The sequence below is a fragment of the Ictidomys tridecemlineatus genome, chromosome 6 (genome assembly GCF_052094955.1).
Source record: "Ictidomys tridecemlineatus isolate mIctTri1 chromosome 6, mIctTri1.hap1, whole genome shotgun sequence".
NCBI lineage: Eukaryota > Metazoa > Chordata > Mammalia > Rodentia > Sciuridae > Ictidomys > Ictidomys tridecemlineatus.
In genome coordinates this window covers 82,944,799-82,962,089 of record NC_135482.1, presented here as the reverse complement: position 1 = coordinate 82,962,089, position 17,291 = coordinate 82,944,799, and the positions used below count along the sequence as shown (strand labels likewise).

General features: G+C 41.1%; 1 protein-coding gene across 1 annotated transcript in view; it reads left to right on the top strand.

Annotated features, from left to right (window-relative positions):
* The window catches only part of Sspn (sarcospan), a 34,828-nt gene extending 29,917 nt beyond the window's left edge, over positions 1 to 4,911 (top strand). The window contains exon 3 of the mRNA XM_005328882.4: positions 1,209 to 4,911. Within this exon, the coding sequence (XP_005328939.1) occupies positions 1,209 to 1,574 (366 nt within the window). The 3' untranslated portion in view covers positions 1,575 to 4,911. The remainder of the gene's footprint in view (positions 1 to 1,208) is intronic.
* Positions 4,912 to 17,291: the final 12,380 nt, after the last annotated feature.

Below are 17,291 nucleotides of genomic sequence, written 5' to 3'. Positions count from 1 at the left end.
TTGTCACTGTGTGGGAAATCACTCGTTTAGATGACTTTCATACATATATTTTATATTTTTATGTGTTTTTATTTTAATTGACAAGTAATTGGAGGTGGAAGAAGGGCATAATCTTTTCTGAGCTACTTTAATCTGAAAAAATGAATGGAACTAACCTTACCTTGGGGAGTCCCCATTCACCAGAACTAATCCTTTTAAAGAGCAACTTTGGATTATGGTGACATAAATCTTAAACTACAAACTGTGGATGCTAGTTCCCAGGTCTGCAAAGTCTGATCCTTTCTAGATTCTCAGCAGGTAGACCACTAAGAGAAGCATTACCAGTAGGTGAGTCTAATCACAAGAACATTTCTTGTCCTGTATGAGAGATTTTGCTGTGGCCATGTCAGTGGGAACCAACAATTTTTGATCAAAACATTTCACTGTAAGTAAGCCAAATGTTCTGAGGTTCCACAGTTCTTTTGCAGAAGAATTAAAACTTAAACCACCTTCAATTCTGAGTCTAACAAGTAGGTTAACAGTGCTCAGAGCCTTGGGGGCTGGGGAGCTATTTAGAGTTTATTTTCACTCCCAGGAACTACGTGTTTTTAGCAGAATATGAGTGATGAAGCTAACATCAAGTCATCTGCCTTCTGGAGCCATAATTTTCTTCTCCCAGTAAACTCTTGCTTGGGTCCCTGGCTTTTATGGACATAGTTTGGCAGCCACCACATGGAACAGTCTTTTTTCATTAACCTGTATTTTTAGTTGATCAATTACTGATAATTTTGGCCCACACAGTGTTTGCCTTACAGAAACCTGTTCTTGACTTCCTAGTCTTGTTATCAGCAGCTCTTGATTTCAAAATAAGCCCAATATGTCATCCAGGAATGGCTATCTGATTTGGAATTTATTTAAAATGGCTTGCTACATCTAGACATCAGCCATTCCACAACGAAGCTAATACGGTTGGCTCAGTTCTGTATGGCAGAAAGGGCTCAACATCTGTATGGCAAATGGTATTAGGATCAGGGTTTAAGGACTGCTTGCTAATAAATAAACACGAAAGTTATTTCCATGTCTTGGGTGCTGTGTCTCTGAGGAGATAGCCCTTCCATCGGAGAACTTCCTAAGAGAGAAGGAAAAAGAGTGATGTCAATTAATTAGCTTTTCAAATAGTCATCCCATGTTCTTTGTAACCAGAAAGGTTTCATTCTGCTTTCTTGCAGCTGTTGTACTTTGTGCTGAGCGCCCTGGGCCTGACTGTCTGTGTGCTGGCCGTGGCATTTGCTGCCCACCACTATTCGCTGCTCGAACGGTTTACCTGTGAGACTGCACTTGACTCCTGCCAGTGCAAACTGCCCTCCTCGGAGCCGCTCAGCAGGACCTTTGTTTACCGGGATGTGACTGACTGTACCAGCGTCACTGACACTTTCAAACTGTTCTTACTCGTCCAGATGGTGCTGAACTTGGTCTGCGGCCTTGTGTGCTTGTTGGCCTGCTTTGTGATGTGGAAACATAGGTACCAGGTCTTTTATGTGGGTGTCAGGATGTGCTCTCTGACAACTTCAGAAGGCCAACAGCAAAAGGTCTAATAGTCTTGCTCAGAGGTGGAAAGAAAACAGCACATGGAGTAGCTGAGGTGGCAACAAAATGTGTTTTTTTTTTAGAAAGAAAGAAAAGTTTGACGCTAAATACTATTCGCCATTCTAAATGAATGTTTTTATATTTTTCAGGAAAACAAAAGAGCATTTCTTCAGGTTTCTATTGCATTTTTAAAATTCATTTGAGGAAAAACAAATCCAGATTGAGTTTGGGGAATATTCGAATTTAAAAGAACACTGAACCGGGAAAGAAGGGCACAGATCTTTTTTTTGCAGTCTGGCGTTTATTTCTGACACTCATTTTATCCCTGACTTACAATACAACCTTCTTTCCTGTTAGTCCAGTTTTGGTGGTATGAACTGGCACTTTGGGGCCACTTGCTAGATTGTGTAGTATCTTCTGGTCCTTGCCACCTTGAACCACAGTTCTCATGGTATCTTAGAGAAAGGCAGGGTAGAGGAAGAGCCAAATGTCCAGGCTAAATCTTTTTATTTTTCCTGGTAGAGATGTCTTCAAGGCATGAAAGAGCTTTACAAAATCAGAGTAGAAAAGGAAGAGACTTTGCAAAAGGCTAAATAATTATAACCACCTGGGCTGGGGCGGCGGCCTTTTTAGTTCCCTGGGTTTGGCTGTGTGAGTAGATCATTCTCCGAATGCTTTGGATGATCATCTGTTTCTCAATAATTGAAAGGTGGTGGTAGTTGTATTCTTAATGATGTAGAAGTTTTAAAAATAATTACATTATGCTTCTATTCTATTGTCTAAAACAAATCATTAAAACTAATTTCTAGCTAATTGTTAATTATAATTATGCTCAGAAGTCTATTTAATGAGCTCTGGCTGTACTTAGGCAGCACTGTCAGTGTTAAGAGAAATTACTCTCACAAGAGAAGACGCCTAAAGATCTTTTTTTTTGGAAGCCAAGCATTATAAGAAAAGAAAAAAAAATATTAATAGATTAAAAGCACTCACTTAAACAAAAACAAGAGCATTTGTTATAGAAAATGTTCTACAAATGACACATTTGTGATATGTTGAAAAGTATCTCTCTTGGCAACTGAGTACCTTTGAGGAAGATTGGGTACTGCAGATGAGTTCTATTCATAAAACTGTAGTTGATACATAATCCTATTATTGATTTATATGCATAGTGAACTTCAAGACTCAATGTTTTGAAGTGCTTATTTGAGAAATATGTCCAATGATTTTTTTGTTTTGTTTTGTTTTGTTTTTGAGGCAAGGTCTCACTATTTTGCCCAGGCTGGACTTGAACTCCTGTGCTCAAGTGATAGCCCATTTCCACCTCCAGAGTAGTGGGTGTTATAGGCATTTTCCACTGTAACCAGTTGTGTTTTGCTTTGTTTTTGACTCACTATGATTAAAAACAAGTAGCCTGTGATAGGGGACTTTGCTCTGTTTTTGCTATTATTATTATTATCATCATCATCACTATTATTAACTTCTGAATGATATAATTGTTTCAAAAAGGAGTTCAAGATGGAAATTCATGCAGCATAAATGCTATCAAGAACTTTCTCTATTAGTACACTCTGTTGAAAGAGAAGTGCAAGGTAATGATTGAGCTCAATATGCCTCTCTGCATTGCTTATTGATATACTTTAATAATCACAAAATTCAACCCCAAAATCAAATAGATTCTTTGAGGATAGATGAATAATTTCATTGCTTATGATAATCGTGTCAATGTCTGCATAACATAAATATCCAAATAAAAAAGTCACAGAGGATTGTAAATATATTTTTATATTCTCTAGATAAATAACTTGATTAACAGATGTTAAAACCTTTTTATGTTTTGACCTGATTTACAAATGGCCTTCCTACCCAGTAGGTCAGGCCAAGGAGGAACATTGGAGAGCTTAGTGGCCAAGAGTCTGGAGCAGGATTGACTATATTCAAAAATTTCACTGACAGAATACCAAGCCTCTGAGGATAACATGAAAAGTCCTTTGTGCCCTGTTAAAAAAAAATCTCAATAACTTAATCCATTTTGGTTTTTGATAATGTTTGCTGCATGAAGAAGAAAATGACGAGAATCTAGAATGACCAGGTTGCCCTTAAAAGAGTAAGAAAGGACTGAGTTAGTGCTAGTTACCATGAATCAGGCACCCCTGGAAGCACATCCTGAATACCTTTAGCAACTTTTTATAGCAAACACTACAGGTTTTTATATTAGGAAATTGAGATTCTACACATCAATTAAGGTGCTCTATGATTTCAAATGATTCACAGGGTATTCCAAATGGTAGAAAAACTTTAGCTTTTTTTTTTTTTTTTTGCTTCCTTTGTATAAATAATGTAACCAATAAAAGCTGACTTGGTAATAAGCTTGATATTAGTATGTTGAATACTCAGGAGATGTGTGTGTGTGTGTGTGTGTGTGTGGTGTAGTGGGGATTTTGCTATTGTGGAATCAAATCATTCTTAAATCCCCAGAGAGAAAAATATAAACGAAAAGAAGGAACAAAACCAAAAAAAAAAAAAAGATTCCTTTGCTTAGAGCTTGCGGTATATTGATATGTGTAAGAATTGTGTTGCATGAATAACAAACTGCTTTGGGCTGGATTTGAAGTATTTTGATGTTATGTTTTGCAAATATTGAAGTTACAATAAGGGCAACAGGAAAGGAACAGACACACAGCTTTATACTTAGCAAAATGTTACATTGAAAATCTGACAAGGAGCCAAGATGGTGACTGTCTCCTCTTTTAAACCATACAACAGTAAGATTTGCGCAATCCTCCTCCTCTCCCACCTCCTTCAGGAGTATTAAATGAATCAAGACTTTGGAAAGAAAGGGAAACAGCCGGGACTTGGCAGTACTTGAAATAGGAGGAATACAGCAGCCTAAATGTACAGACTTTGTCACGGAGCCCACTCGATGGGTCTGTGTCTTCACGTGACCACCATCTGTGCCTCCCTCTCGCCATCCAAATGTGTGTAGGCAGAGACTTGGAGCCAAGCCTAAAAATACAGCTACACCAGGGCCCTGGAAACTGTAGTCAAGTAATAGGCCTAACTTTTTTTTTCCTCGTTGGATTAAAAGTGTGGATGATCTCTTTGGAGGGGATTCCAGCCATACATATCAGAGTGTTGTTCTGACAGGAAGAATCCATTATATAGGTATTTTCTATTCCTGTCCAAGGCATGAGGATCTTTTGATATCCTTGTACCTCTCTTCTCACGTGCAGTATATTTGGCATACATTTATAAAATTGTAGTAAAGGCTAGGATAGAGGGTGTCCAAGGAAGATTCTCAAGGACAACTGTGGTTACTGAAAAATAATAAAAAATCAATTTAAAAGCTGCCCTGCAAAACGAATGGCTTCTGTACCTAAAACATGCCTTTATATTTTCTAGTGATTATTTGGAGTTGTGGTTTATTCTTCTGGTCTTGATCACATAGTGAATAGAATACCAAGTGTTTCTACACATTTGAGGTTGTGGTTTTTAAAGGTGTTGTGTATAAGCAGATTTTCTTTATTAATAAAATTTCCATAGTCCTTGGACACACTGCATTGAGATGTGCTCTAAAGTGTCTGGTGCACACAAAATCTCTCAGGTTAGTGTTTACTCAAAAAAATCTGGCTTGGGAATCCACAAGACCCAATATCATTTTGACTCTTTTGTCCCAGGGACTGTCCCTATTTGGGGACTCTGGTCCATCACAGAAGTCAAGATTATAATGACTCCCCAGGCAACGAGTCTGAACCAGGAAAAAAAAAAAATCTTTTGAAAGGTACCTGGAATGTTGCTTCTTAGTTTGTATGATCTAATGTCAAATAAAGCCTGGACTAAAGAATTAGATACATGCTGAGAGTTACACATCTGAGTCTTTTTCCATTTCAAGTTGGAATTTTAAGACTTCTGCTTACCCACTCTGAGGCCATTGAAAGAGTTAATTATGTGGTAAGATGCAGTGGTTCTTTTTGTTTAGTTTGAAAAACTTGTAGAATGCTTGCAGAAAAAGCTAACAATTTAGGACCTACTCTGCAAGCTGGATTGGCTGTCCTTGAGTTGGGGCTGTAGATTCCAGGCTGGGAAGTCTGGCTGCCATTTTTTGCCTGTGTGACTTTGGACAAGCCATTGGCTTTTGGTTTCCTCATATGTAAAGTAGAGAAAAATCTAACTGCCTCACAGCATTATGGGGAAGGTTAAATGAAATAGCACTTAGCAAAAAGATGGTCTCCTAGAGAGCTCTTAGTACACATTTGGTTTCTTCCTTCTCTATCGGATTCTATGTAGTGTGCAAAGCTTCTCCTCAGTGATACAGGTTTCTGCTCCCACATCAAACTAGAAAAGTAGCTCTGTTTTGTTGTCACCTTTTGTGAAATCATTTTAATACACCAGAAACAGAAAGAAATTTTGCTTTTAAAATAAGATAGCACCAACTTTTATTGCTAGACACAGAATGCACATAATTTTGGGCTGGTCTGATCCCTTTGTTGTTTTCTCTATGCGGATGTTTTTGAATGAGTTTATCTTTTCTCAGTTCTTCTCCCCGGCAGAAATAGAGCCTGAGACATTTCTCTTATTTTTCATCTAAATTCTAACATAATGCAATAGAAATGTGTTTAACCCTAACTTGGTTTTTATTTTTTTAATTTTTTTTGGCGGTGGGGAGGGAGTACCAGGGATTGAATTTAGGGGCACTTGGCCACTAAGCCACATTCTCAGCCCTATTGTGTATTTTCTTTAGATACAGGCTCTCACTGAGTTGCTTAGCACCTCACTTTTGCTGAGGCTGGCTTTGAACCTGCAATCTTCCTGCCTCAGCCTCCTGAGCTGCTGGGATTACAAGCATGTGCCACTGAGTCCGGCTTTTTCTTTATTGAGCTTTTATATATTACCAGTCCACTGCATGTTAGGTCCTAGTGTACAATCCTTCATAGATTTAAAAACAAGCAATCAAGCTTGTCTCTGAATCACCAGTTCTCATTCAAGAATCATAGAAGGTTTACTTTTGAGCATAGACAGAAAAAATGAAATGGGTCTTTATTCTCCAAGCTAGATCTGAAAACATTGATGCCAATCTTTAAATTTGAGGAAATTTAATTATTGACGTTATATAGCCAGTAATATACTTTTTCCCTTGATAAAGTCTATCCATCTTAATAGGTCATGATAAATTATTATTTTTTATTTAACACATTCATCTTTTCTAAGTTTTTTTTATAAAGCATAAGACTATTAAATATTATATTGTATTTTTAAAAATAAAAATTGAAAGTGAAAATAAAACTAACATGGGGATGACAGCCCGGAGACAACAATTTTTTTCATTTTCCCCAACAAATATTTATATATTTATTGGTAATCCTTTTAAAGCATGGGTGCTCAGAGGTAATCCTTTTTGTTTGGTAAATCAATTAGAAAAATCCTTTAATCAATGGGATGTCGGACACATATTCACTGGTAATGGAAAAAGCAGATACCACCAGTAATCCAAAGGCAAAAGTTTCAGAGACAGGAAGTCGTTGGTTTAACAACCTTCTCTGAGGTTGCAGGGAATGAGGCCTGGAGTCTTCTGGAACCCATACTGGAGCTCTCTTTTGCACATAGAAGCCTGCTGGAAAGGGAGGGAGGGCCCCTGCAATGGGGTGAAGGTCCACCTGATGCTGCCAGGAATTGTAGGGGAGACTTGGGCAACACCCCAAGAGGGGACTGAATCATAAGAGGTCAGGTGGCACTGGAGACATTGGAGTACCCCTTTCTGAGCAGGGCATCCCATCTACTCTATCTGACTTTCTGCCAAGACCCTTCTCCTCAGAAATTCTCACTGTCTTATCTCTTGACTGCTCAGGGGGTGACTGTAGGGAGTGAGAGGATAACTCAAGAACCACAGGGGAAGGGGCAGTGTGAACAGAGAAAATAACTGTGATCTTGTGACATTCTCCCCCAATTGGTCTCCTACATTTTCCTAAACACACAGATCTGTTAGACCATCAGTGTCCCAGGGAAGTGATGTGCCAACCAGAGTGGACTGTCACAGACAGAGACCAGAATGGAGAAACGTGAAGTTCAAGTCATCCCTGACCTCAACAGATGATTTTAAATTCCCTTCCACTCAGGATAGAACTCACCTATCATTCCCTCAGATAGCTTTGCCTCAGATAGCTTTATTCTTCCATTAATTTCCCCTCGAGAGAGCAATAAAGTGACAAAAGGTTGGTGTACCCTTTCAAAAAGACAGAAGGCTTGCTTTGTTTTAATACAGGGAAGTTAAGAATCTGAGACTCTGAGCTTGACTGTTTAACCAGCGGCTGGGAACATGCACTTAGACAACTGTAGGGAGGAGTGACATCATGAGCAAATCTGGGGGCTGGGTGAGGTGACCACAAATGAAAACCTGGATTCCATTTGGCCTGGCTGGGTTGGAGTAAGAACAGCCATCCTGGTGCAAACTCACACCCACTCGCCACCTGATTTTAAAGTTGCTCCAGACAGCTCTGGGAAAAATCACCAATCCAGTTACCAACACTTCCAGATCTATATCTTTTCCCTCTCTTGGGCAATTTTTACTTTTCAGAAGAAGAAGACCCCCGCCCCCATACACACACACACACACACTGCAGAGTCACCCTGCCCCTCCCTCCATTTTCATTAGACTCTATTAAGGTACTGCTAATTCAAATGCTAGCGGTTAACACAGATACCCCGGTGGGCACTGGTTTCACTTTACTAGGCCACAACTAAAGATCAGGAAAGCTTTCAGATTCACAGAAATCAGGTGGAGACTTGTCCAAGAGTCCTTCATACCCAGCCACGTCGCCACCTACTCCGATTGCCCAGGGTTCTCATATAGCTGCAGAGCCCATGGGACTTGGAGGACACTTCCCATTAGCCTAGCTCTTGCTTTTGCATCTGCAGCTAAGTCAGATGCTCAATGCATTGGAGCAAACCTCAGCTCAGACTGGTGGAAGGGAGGCATCCAGAAACTGTTTCAAAGGGCATTTTACTGTGGAAGGCAGGATGAGCAGAGGGAAGAATCCATGCAGAACCTCTTGGCCCCGGCGCCTGGCTCCCTGACCATTACTCACGGATACAACTCACCAAAGTTGAGAAGCTTCGCTGGGACCCCCAGCTTTTCTATTCACCCCCCACAGAACATCCTCAGACTTTGGCTTGGCTTCACACTGCCGCCCAGAGCACGACGTGTCTGCCACTAAGCAAGGTTAATGCTCATTTCTTGCTGAAAAAGTCCCAAAATGTAACTTAACAGGGTAATCTTTTTGTTGTTGTTGTTAATTTCCAAAATGTGTTCCCCCCATCCCCCCCAGTCCTTGAGCACAGACCTGTGGTTTTGTCTCTCCTGGTTTTACAGTCTATCTGCCTCCAGCCAAGAGACTTGGCTGTTTCTGCCCCCTGAGTCACAGTCTCGGCTGGTAGCTGAACCCAGGAAGCCCTGGCCCATGTCTCTCCCTGGAACCACCAGACCACACAGCTTCCAGTGCTCAACCCTTTGGCGGGTGTCCTGCCTCCTCTTTGTTTGGAAAGAGACTTCTTACGTAACTCCACAACCTACTAAATGCTCCATTGTCTTCCACTTGGGAGAGCTCGAAATAACCCATTAGTGACTTATGACTTATCACAGAGATAGAATCTCGTACCCACACACCCACAGGCCCCATGGAGCTAGCCTCACCTCTCCTACCTCATCAACAATGAGACTGAATGCTTGTGGTCTTCGGAGACTGGAAAGTTCAGTACAAGATGCAGGGAATACAAAGGTCAGTTCATCTATAGGTCATGGTACTTTGCTCCAAAGGCACATGAAAGTCATTTGTAATTCAAGACTGAGGCAGTCATAAACAATTCTGATCTGATTATCCTTTTACTAATCTGATTTTGATAAACAGCTGATGAAAATGGGAGGTGTCTGGTTATCAGAGGAGAGATACCCAGGCAGTGAAATCAGTTTCTCTTATCTCACTGGGCAGGGATTTATTTCAAGACTCCTATTAATAGCCTGCAATGCCAAGAACTGTGATCTCTACCCTGGATTTCAAGAACCTTCTGAGCAGAGTGGCAGAAACCCATTGGGTAAGGTCTTCTCCTCCATCTTTATTTTCTATGAATCTCTGATTAGCCCTGTTGGGGATTCTAGTAATTACTTAAAGCTGGCACCTCTATAAAAAATTATATACCTCTTAGGATTCAATTAAAAATGAAAAGAACCACTGCATGTTGTTTCCAGGGAGCTTTCACAGTGTAAGACAGGGGTGTAGACCAGGACGAATAAAACACTTCTGCGTTAGGTGACATTTCCATCTGGCTCTGCTGCCACAGCAGCTCTGGGGAGAGCAGCTACAGAGAGGAGGGGGGCAGCCTGTTCTGTCCTCCCCATGGACCTCATGGTCTTTCAAGGATTCCTCAGGCCCTTTTCTTATTTCTTCCTGCCACAGACATTTTCTCACCTGGGACCAGCTACGTGACTAGGTGAGGTGGGGTCACATTTCTTTGCCCGCTCAATAACATGTGAGTCTTAGGAAAAGCTTTCAGAAAGGGTCTCTGAAATTGGTAAAGTGCAAGTGTTTCAACATACCTAGGCAGCGTGGAGACAAGAGGCAAGAGGCTGTGTCTCTCTTTGTCCCTGCTCTCCCTCCCACTTCCCTTAATGCCTCCGTGTCTTGGACACCAATTTACCAGATTCAGTGCATGTATCTTTGGACAGCAGCTGCCAAACTCAGAAGGCAAGAGATTTTGCTGTGCTTAGTTTTGGGTGAAAATGTGACTCGGGTCTCATAATATTCAGTTCACTGAGTTTCAAAAAGCTGAGTATAAAAGGGGCTTTCTATTCTGGCTTTTAAAGTAGGGATTTCTGCAAGGTTATTTGAAGACCCCCTTCAGTCTTTGGGTCCAAGCTTCTTCTAAGGAGCTACTTGTGTATTACAGGGAAAAATTTTAGGTCTTGTAATTTGGAGACTCCACCGATTTTTAAATAATGTGGAAAAAAAATCAACTTTTGATTTCTTGTTCATAGGAAACAAACTGAGATTCAAGTTCATCTAAAATGAGAAGATTAGATTCTTTGTGAAGGAAATACAAGTTTTAATAAAACTTGCATCCAAAAATGAACAAGAGTTGCTTATACTTACTGCAAGGACAATAGCTCAAAAGCTCAACACAGGCATGGACTTGACATTACAAATCCATTTTCTTTCTCACTGCAGACTGGCTATAAAGGAAGGATTTGGAATAGACATTAGGAAGAAGTTCCTAACTATAAATGTGTAAGATATGAAAGAAATTACCAAGGGAACTTGTAAAATTCTTATTTCTGCAGAATAGAAAATAATCTTCTCTGAAAACTATTGATAAAATAGTGTATCCTCTCTTTCTACAATGGCTTCATTTAAACACTACCCTTAAGCTCTTATGAAAAAAAAAATTTTCCAACTGAAAATCATGGGAATTTACCAATCCAATAGAGACTTCTAATGGTGTCATTGTCCTTTCTTATCGGTCCTCTGTCCTCTTCTCTTTCTAAAAGCACTTCTGATTTAGGAAATTTTGGAGACAGGGTGAAAAATAGAAAAATTAAGTGACTAAAGAAAGGAGTAGAATTGAAATACCTATAAATTACCACTTCAAGGTAACAATAAAAATAAAATTTAAGAAACCTCTTATGTATAGTCTACATATTTTAATACATAATATAATATGCAAACATGTGGTCCTGTTTAATTACACTTGGGAAATCCCAGAATGATATTTTTTTTAGAGAGAGAGAGAGAGAGAGAGAGAGAGAGAGAATTTATTTATATATGTTTTTAGCTTTCGGTGGACACAACATCTTTGTTTGCATGTGGTGCTGAGGATCGAACCTGGGCCGCACGCATGCCAGGCGAGCACACTACCGCTTGAGCCACATCCCCAGAGCCCAGAATGATATTTTAAGGAGCCCTTGAATTCAGAGTCTGTATGTATTTGAGAGGCTACACATCGTGATCATGAAAGGTACAATTCTGGAACCAGGATGCCTGGGTTGAATTCCAATGGGGTCTTGGGAAAGCCAAAAACTTCCTTTGTGCCTCCCCAACTCAGTTGCCTCTTTGAAGGATAATGATATGGTTTTTGTGAAGAATGAATGAATTATTAAAAGTAAGAGATTTGTAACAGTGCCTATGGCCTATGCTACCTCTAGGCAGGATGATGCTGATGATGATAAACTATCGCATAGAAATTCAGGAAACCGGGAAAAGAGTGGTAGCACCTAAAATCCCTACAGCAGAGCACTCTGCAGAAATACACAGTGGTTTCTGTCTTCTGTAGACTAAGGACAACAACAGTCCCTCTGACCCCTGCAAACATTGGAAAGTGCAATGCCAATTGTTTTCTTATGTTTCTTTCCCAGTCATGATCTCTATTCACTGGGAAAACTAGATTAGAGCTTCCAAGTCCTGGCATCTGGGAATCCTGAGGCTCAGTGACCTGGAGGAATGATATGTCACAGCCAGAATAAGATTTTTAGAGCCCAGAACCAGTCTGTGGCCATTCCCCTACACTCTCAGATGTGGGTGCTTTCCATGATAATAAATACTTCCTACGACCTTTAAGGGAATAAAAAAGGTAGCAAATGCTTTGAAGAATGCTTTGTTACACTGGGAAGGGCAGCCCCACCATCTTTGCCTTGGAGACTCTGAATCACATGTTTGTACAGATTCATGTGACTTTTTTCTTGGAATCCAGCTGGCAGAGTTATTTTCTTTCTACGTATCCATTAGCTCTGTCCCTGAGCCTTGCCCAGCACAGTAATTCAGATTCTATGGAGGGGCAGGACCCTGGCAAAGCTCTGGTAAGGACCTTTGTGTGAAAATAGATGGCTCATGGCAAAGTGACACCCTTGAATTTTACAGTTCCCTGTCCACACCATCAAGGTCAGCTCTGGCATCCACAAGATAAAATCTTCAGAGATCTTTTTCAAAGCTGTCCTTACCAAGCCACACTGCCTGTCCCCAGGGCCCCAGGGGGTGGTGCTAGAAGTGGACTAAATATGCAAGCCCAGTCTGTCCCTACCTAAATGTGGAGTTCTATAAATTGACATCCTGGGTACTCTAAAGAGCTAAGATAGACGAGATTTAGCTTCATAGCATGCTCATGAATTAAAAATAGACCTTAAATACAGACGTGACCAAACTATCCTGTGGGGGAAGAGTGGCCCCGCTTCCTTGATGAGCAATGTCATGGGCTCAAGCAGACACTCCATCCACAGTCAAAAATCCCTGAGGTCAAAATAGAGATGGGACCACCACGGCCCCTCAGCCCACACCTCCTCCCCTCCTGGCCCAAACATACTCACTTCCTCTGGAGTTCTTTCATGAGAAGAAAGAAGAACCCAAACCAGGGGAGGGGCCAGGGAGATGGCATGGAAACCTCTGATACCTGCTTGCAGGGCTGTGTGTACACTCATCCTCTAAGAGGAAAGCAGCTTCAGGATGAGAAAGAGCAGGAAGGTCAGAGTGAATGAACATGTGAGGTACTTAAAGATAAGAACCGGTGTTTCCATACTGTTCCATAGAAAGCTAGGTTTTACTCAAGGTTCATGCACTCTCTCTCTCTCTCTTTTTTTTTTTTAAATTAAGAATTAGGTGTTAGATGAGGGTTTTATAAATTACTGAATTTTTAATATTTTTTGAGATAGTATTTCTCTTCTACTACCTCCAAATTGCCTTCCATGCTCTATATTTTGTGCTATTCCCTGAGTGCATTTGGGGCCCTTAGACATAAAGCAAAAGAAAGAAATCGTTTTCTGCTAAGTTTTAAATTTTGGCATTTGTTACCAAGAGTCAAAAATTATTTTCTTTTACTATTTCATGTAAATAAGAAAACGTATGAAAGGGAAAATAAAATTTTACTGCAACCTCTTTTAGTTTACTCTTGTAATTTCTCCTTAAAAGAAAATAGTTATTTCTTAACTTAAAATTATTGTGTTGGAGCTAGAAGGAATCTTTCTAATTCATCTTATGGAAGAAAGAACTGAAGCCAGATGAAGTTAAATGACTCCCTCAGGGTCATTCAACTCAACATTCTCTTTTTTACTCCTTGGTAACACAAATTTTTGGCTTTTCTTTCCCTCCTTTTCTTGATTCTTTATCATATGAATTTAAAAGTTTGGGGTCCACAATTGTGCATGTCCTAATTTCAACAGGGTGGAAACCCCTGTTCAGTATTCTCCAGGAGGCTAGGCAAGAACTCGCTGTTGGTTTTTGTTTTTGTTTTCTGGGTGAAACCTCCACGTTAATAGTATTAATATGTCCCAGGATATTTTCTCTCTGTTTCTTTTAAAATGAAATAAAATAAAAATTGCTCATCTTCTCCCAACCTTGATGATCCAGAGTGAGTGGAGGAAGTACAAGGTGATGGGAGCGCCCCAGAGCCCATGCACAGAGGAGCTGGCTGAGAGTGTGACCAGGAAGCACTAGGAGCAGAGCAAACAGCCTGTTGTTTGAGAATATACCTTGGTGTTGATAGACAATGCTGGCAGCTGTACTCCCCAAGGGAGCTTCCTCTCTAACTCAGTGTGGTTCAGTGATTAAAAACAGACTCAGGATCAGTCCCTTTGCCTGAGATCCAAGTCTAGGTTTTGCTACCACTTACCAGCTAGATAGACTTGGACAAATTCCTTGACTACTCTCTTCCTAAGTTCTATCACCCACCAAGGGGAGTTAGAGAACACCTCCCTCACGTGTTCCTTGTAAGGCTCGCATGCATTAGTAACTATAATGTGCTGGGAAGAGTGTTTGGAGCACTCAAAGGCTCAACCCATACTCCTTATTACTACCTCCTATCCATCCTATTTTCTTTCTTTGAATCTGAAAATAAAGGCTAGATGTGCAAGAGGAAAGGTGTTGTATTATTCTGTCTGACTAGCTACCCAGATTAGCAATGCAGTTATGACCTCATGGGACAGTGAGGAGTCCTTTCTCGAGTCCTTTCTCATCTATCTCCACCCAGCTTACACCATTAAGGGCACAAATGCCTGCAGTTCACCTTCAATTAGAGAGCAATTTCCAGAATGTGCTATCTCAGAGAAATTTCTGGTAGATTTCAGACTTTTAACTGAAATCTGGTTTCTGGCTAACACAACAAATCCTCTCTGAAACTCGTGTGTACTGGGCTTTCTCATTGTCGCATCAGATCTGCAATCAGAAATGACAGTCCTACCTATTCCAGGTCTTCAGAGTGGGATTGGTTTTTAGACTCTGTTCCTAACGTCTCTATTGCCAATAAGCTTGGGCTATTCCTGACCAGTCACCTGCCTCCGCTTTCAGTGTTCCTTTTCAAAGCTGGACTGGTCCTCTGGAGAGAGACATGCTATACTTCTAAAGAGCCCCCAAGGATTTCAGCCCTTCCAAGCTGCACCGAAAGGTTTCTTAAGCAAATAATGGGATTCTTCTCTTCTCCATCATGTCCTCAAGCCTTGCAGCATGGTGTCAATCCCTTTGCCAATACTGGGGTGCAGTGGACCACACTGGGGGTGTCCCATGATGACTAACACACAAGAAAAGAGTAAAAAGGGAATCTAAAGAAAATTTCCAATGATAGTTAACTAGTCTGACACCCATGCATTCTGAAGGCTGTTTTAGGCTGGGAAGAAAAGCAGTGATCCCTGGGTTCCTGGCCTCACAAATGGAACCATGCAGCAGGAGTACCATCCCCGTTTCTGAGATTTCTGTGTCTTCCTCATAACCACCAAGGCAAACACAACCCCCGCAACAAATGGAGAACCTGGTTTGTTGCATAAGCTCCTTCCTTCCAGAGTAATTCAATCTCATCCCTCCCCACCGGATCTGAAAGAAGGAGCAAATGTGCATTGGATTTGGGGGCTCGTGGTAAAACAGAAATATGCATCATCATTGGCCAGGCCACCAGAATGCTTTGGAACATTCCTCACCTGCTCCACTTAAAAAAAGACCTGGCCCTAGCTTATCTTAGTAAGTGACTAATGTGCACTCCACCCGGGAAGGACTGCCATGGCCTCAGATCTTCTCTGCCACTCTGCACAGTGCCCTTGGCAATACCACAGCAGGCCACAGAAGCTGGGCGAGGCCAGGCCCAAGGAGAAGGAGAGGATAGCCCAAAATAAGATGCAGCTGCTGAACGTTCTTTTCATTATAGCAATTTCTAGACTTCTGGATACCTTCTGAAAGGGGTGGGAAAGGACTAAAGGAGACAATCTGTCTGCTTTAAACCTAACTGAAATTGAACAATAATGAAAGCCATTCAGCCTGGGCAGAGATAGCCTACCATGATCACTGCTCCACCACTCAATTCCATTTAGGAACCTCCATTTCGGCTCCACTTTGGGGGCAGGAAAACACAGACCCCTGAGGCAGTCTGCAGGCCCACTGCAGTCTCCTCTGGCCCTGCCTTCTCTCTTACCTGGAGCCATTCACCATACCAGCCCCTTCCAGGTTGGGAACAAGGGCAGAGCATTTGCAATATGGCTGTAGGAGCAGCACCCTCTATCCAGCTTACTCAGTGATGCTGCGCCTGGAGTGCATCTATGAGCAATGGGCCACAGTCCTGGACCATTAAATCATTCATGTGTTTCATATTACAGTGTATGTTGAGAGAAAAAGATGGTCAAAAAGATGTTTCTTAGCTTTGCCAGACCTGATGGGATTGAGGTAGGGGGTAGGAAGGTGGTGGACCAAAGGGGAGGTGTTAGTTTTCTTCCCAAGTCCTCCATTCCAACCATTTCCCTCATTTTCTGCTTGAGGACCTTTTATTATGACCTAATTCATGCATCTTTGAATGTTCTGTGCTTCTCCAGAATATCCCTACATCTTAGTCCCAGGGTTAAAAAAAAATGAAGACAAGAGAGAAAGAAAATGTGAAAGATTCAATACTTCAGTAATGTCTACAGCACATTAGTCACAATTCTAGGAGCTGGATGCACAGAGATCAACAACAGCAACAACAAAATAAGCTTACATTCATGAGGGAGAGACAGAAATAATGATCAAAATATAAGAAAATAAACAGAACAGAATTTTATGTAGAGGGTAAGAATTATGGAGAACACAGTTTTCCTGCTGGAGAGAGTGAAGGGCAGGGCAACATTGGGAAGGGTGGGGAGGGAAGGCCTCTTGCTGAGCATGCCATTTGATCTGGAACCTGAATAGCTAGAGAGAGCCAGACAATGATCTGGGACAAAAGCATTCCAAGCAGAAGGGACAGCAGGTGTGAGGTTAGGCAATAGAGGGGAGAGGAAGAGGGTGAGCATACGTTGATCAGAGCTTCTGAGGGGCAGGCTGCTGCTAATGGGAATGAAGTGGTCAGTGTGGATCAGATCACAGAGGCATTTGTAGACCATCATAAGTAGTGGTGCCATTGGAGTGTTTGTAAGCACCAGAGTGACAGGAAATTCGTCCTCTCTGTTTGCCTCTCTGTCATTCATAACTATGCATATACACTTATGCATAAGCACAGAGAAGATACATGGTTGAGGGTCAACTGAGTTAGGGTTGCGAAAATATTGTGTTTCTATCATACTTCCATTATGTTTTTACAATTGTTCATAACAGTTTCATAACTGAGGACTTCAAAATTGACATTTAGAAGGATGAACAATTTCTCAGAAGTACAGAATGAAGGAAAATAAACCAAATATATATTTGAAGCCCTTTTATAAAATTAAAACCTAATTATTATAACCTAATTCATGCATCTTTTAAGGC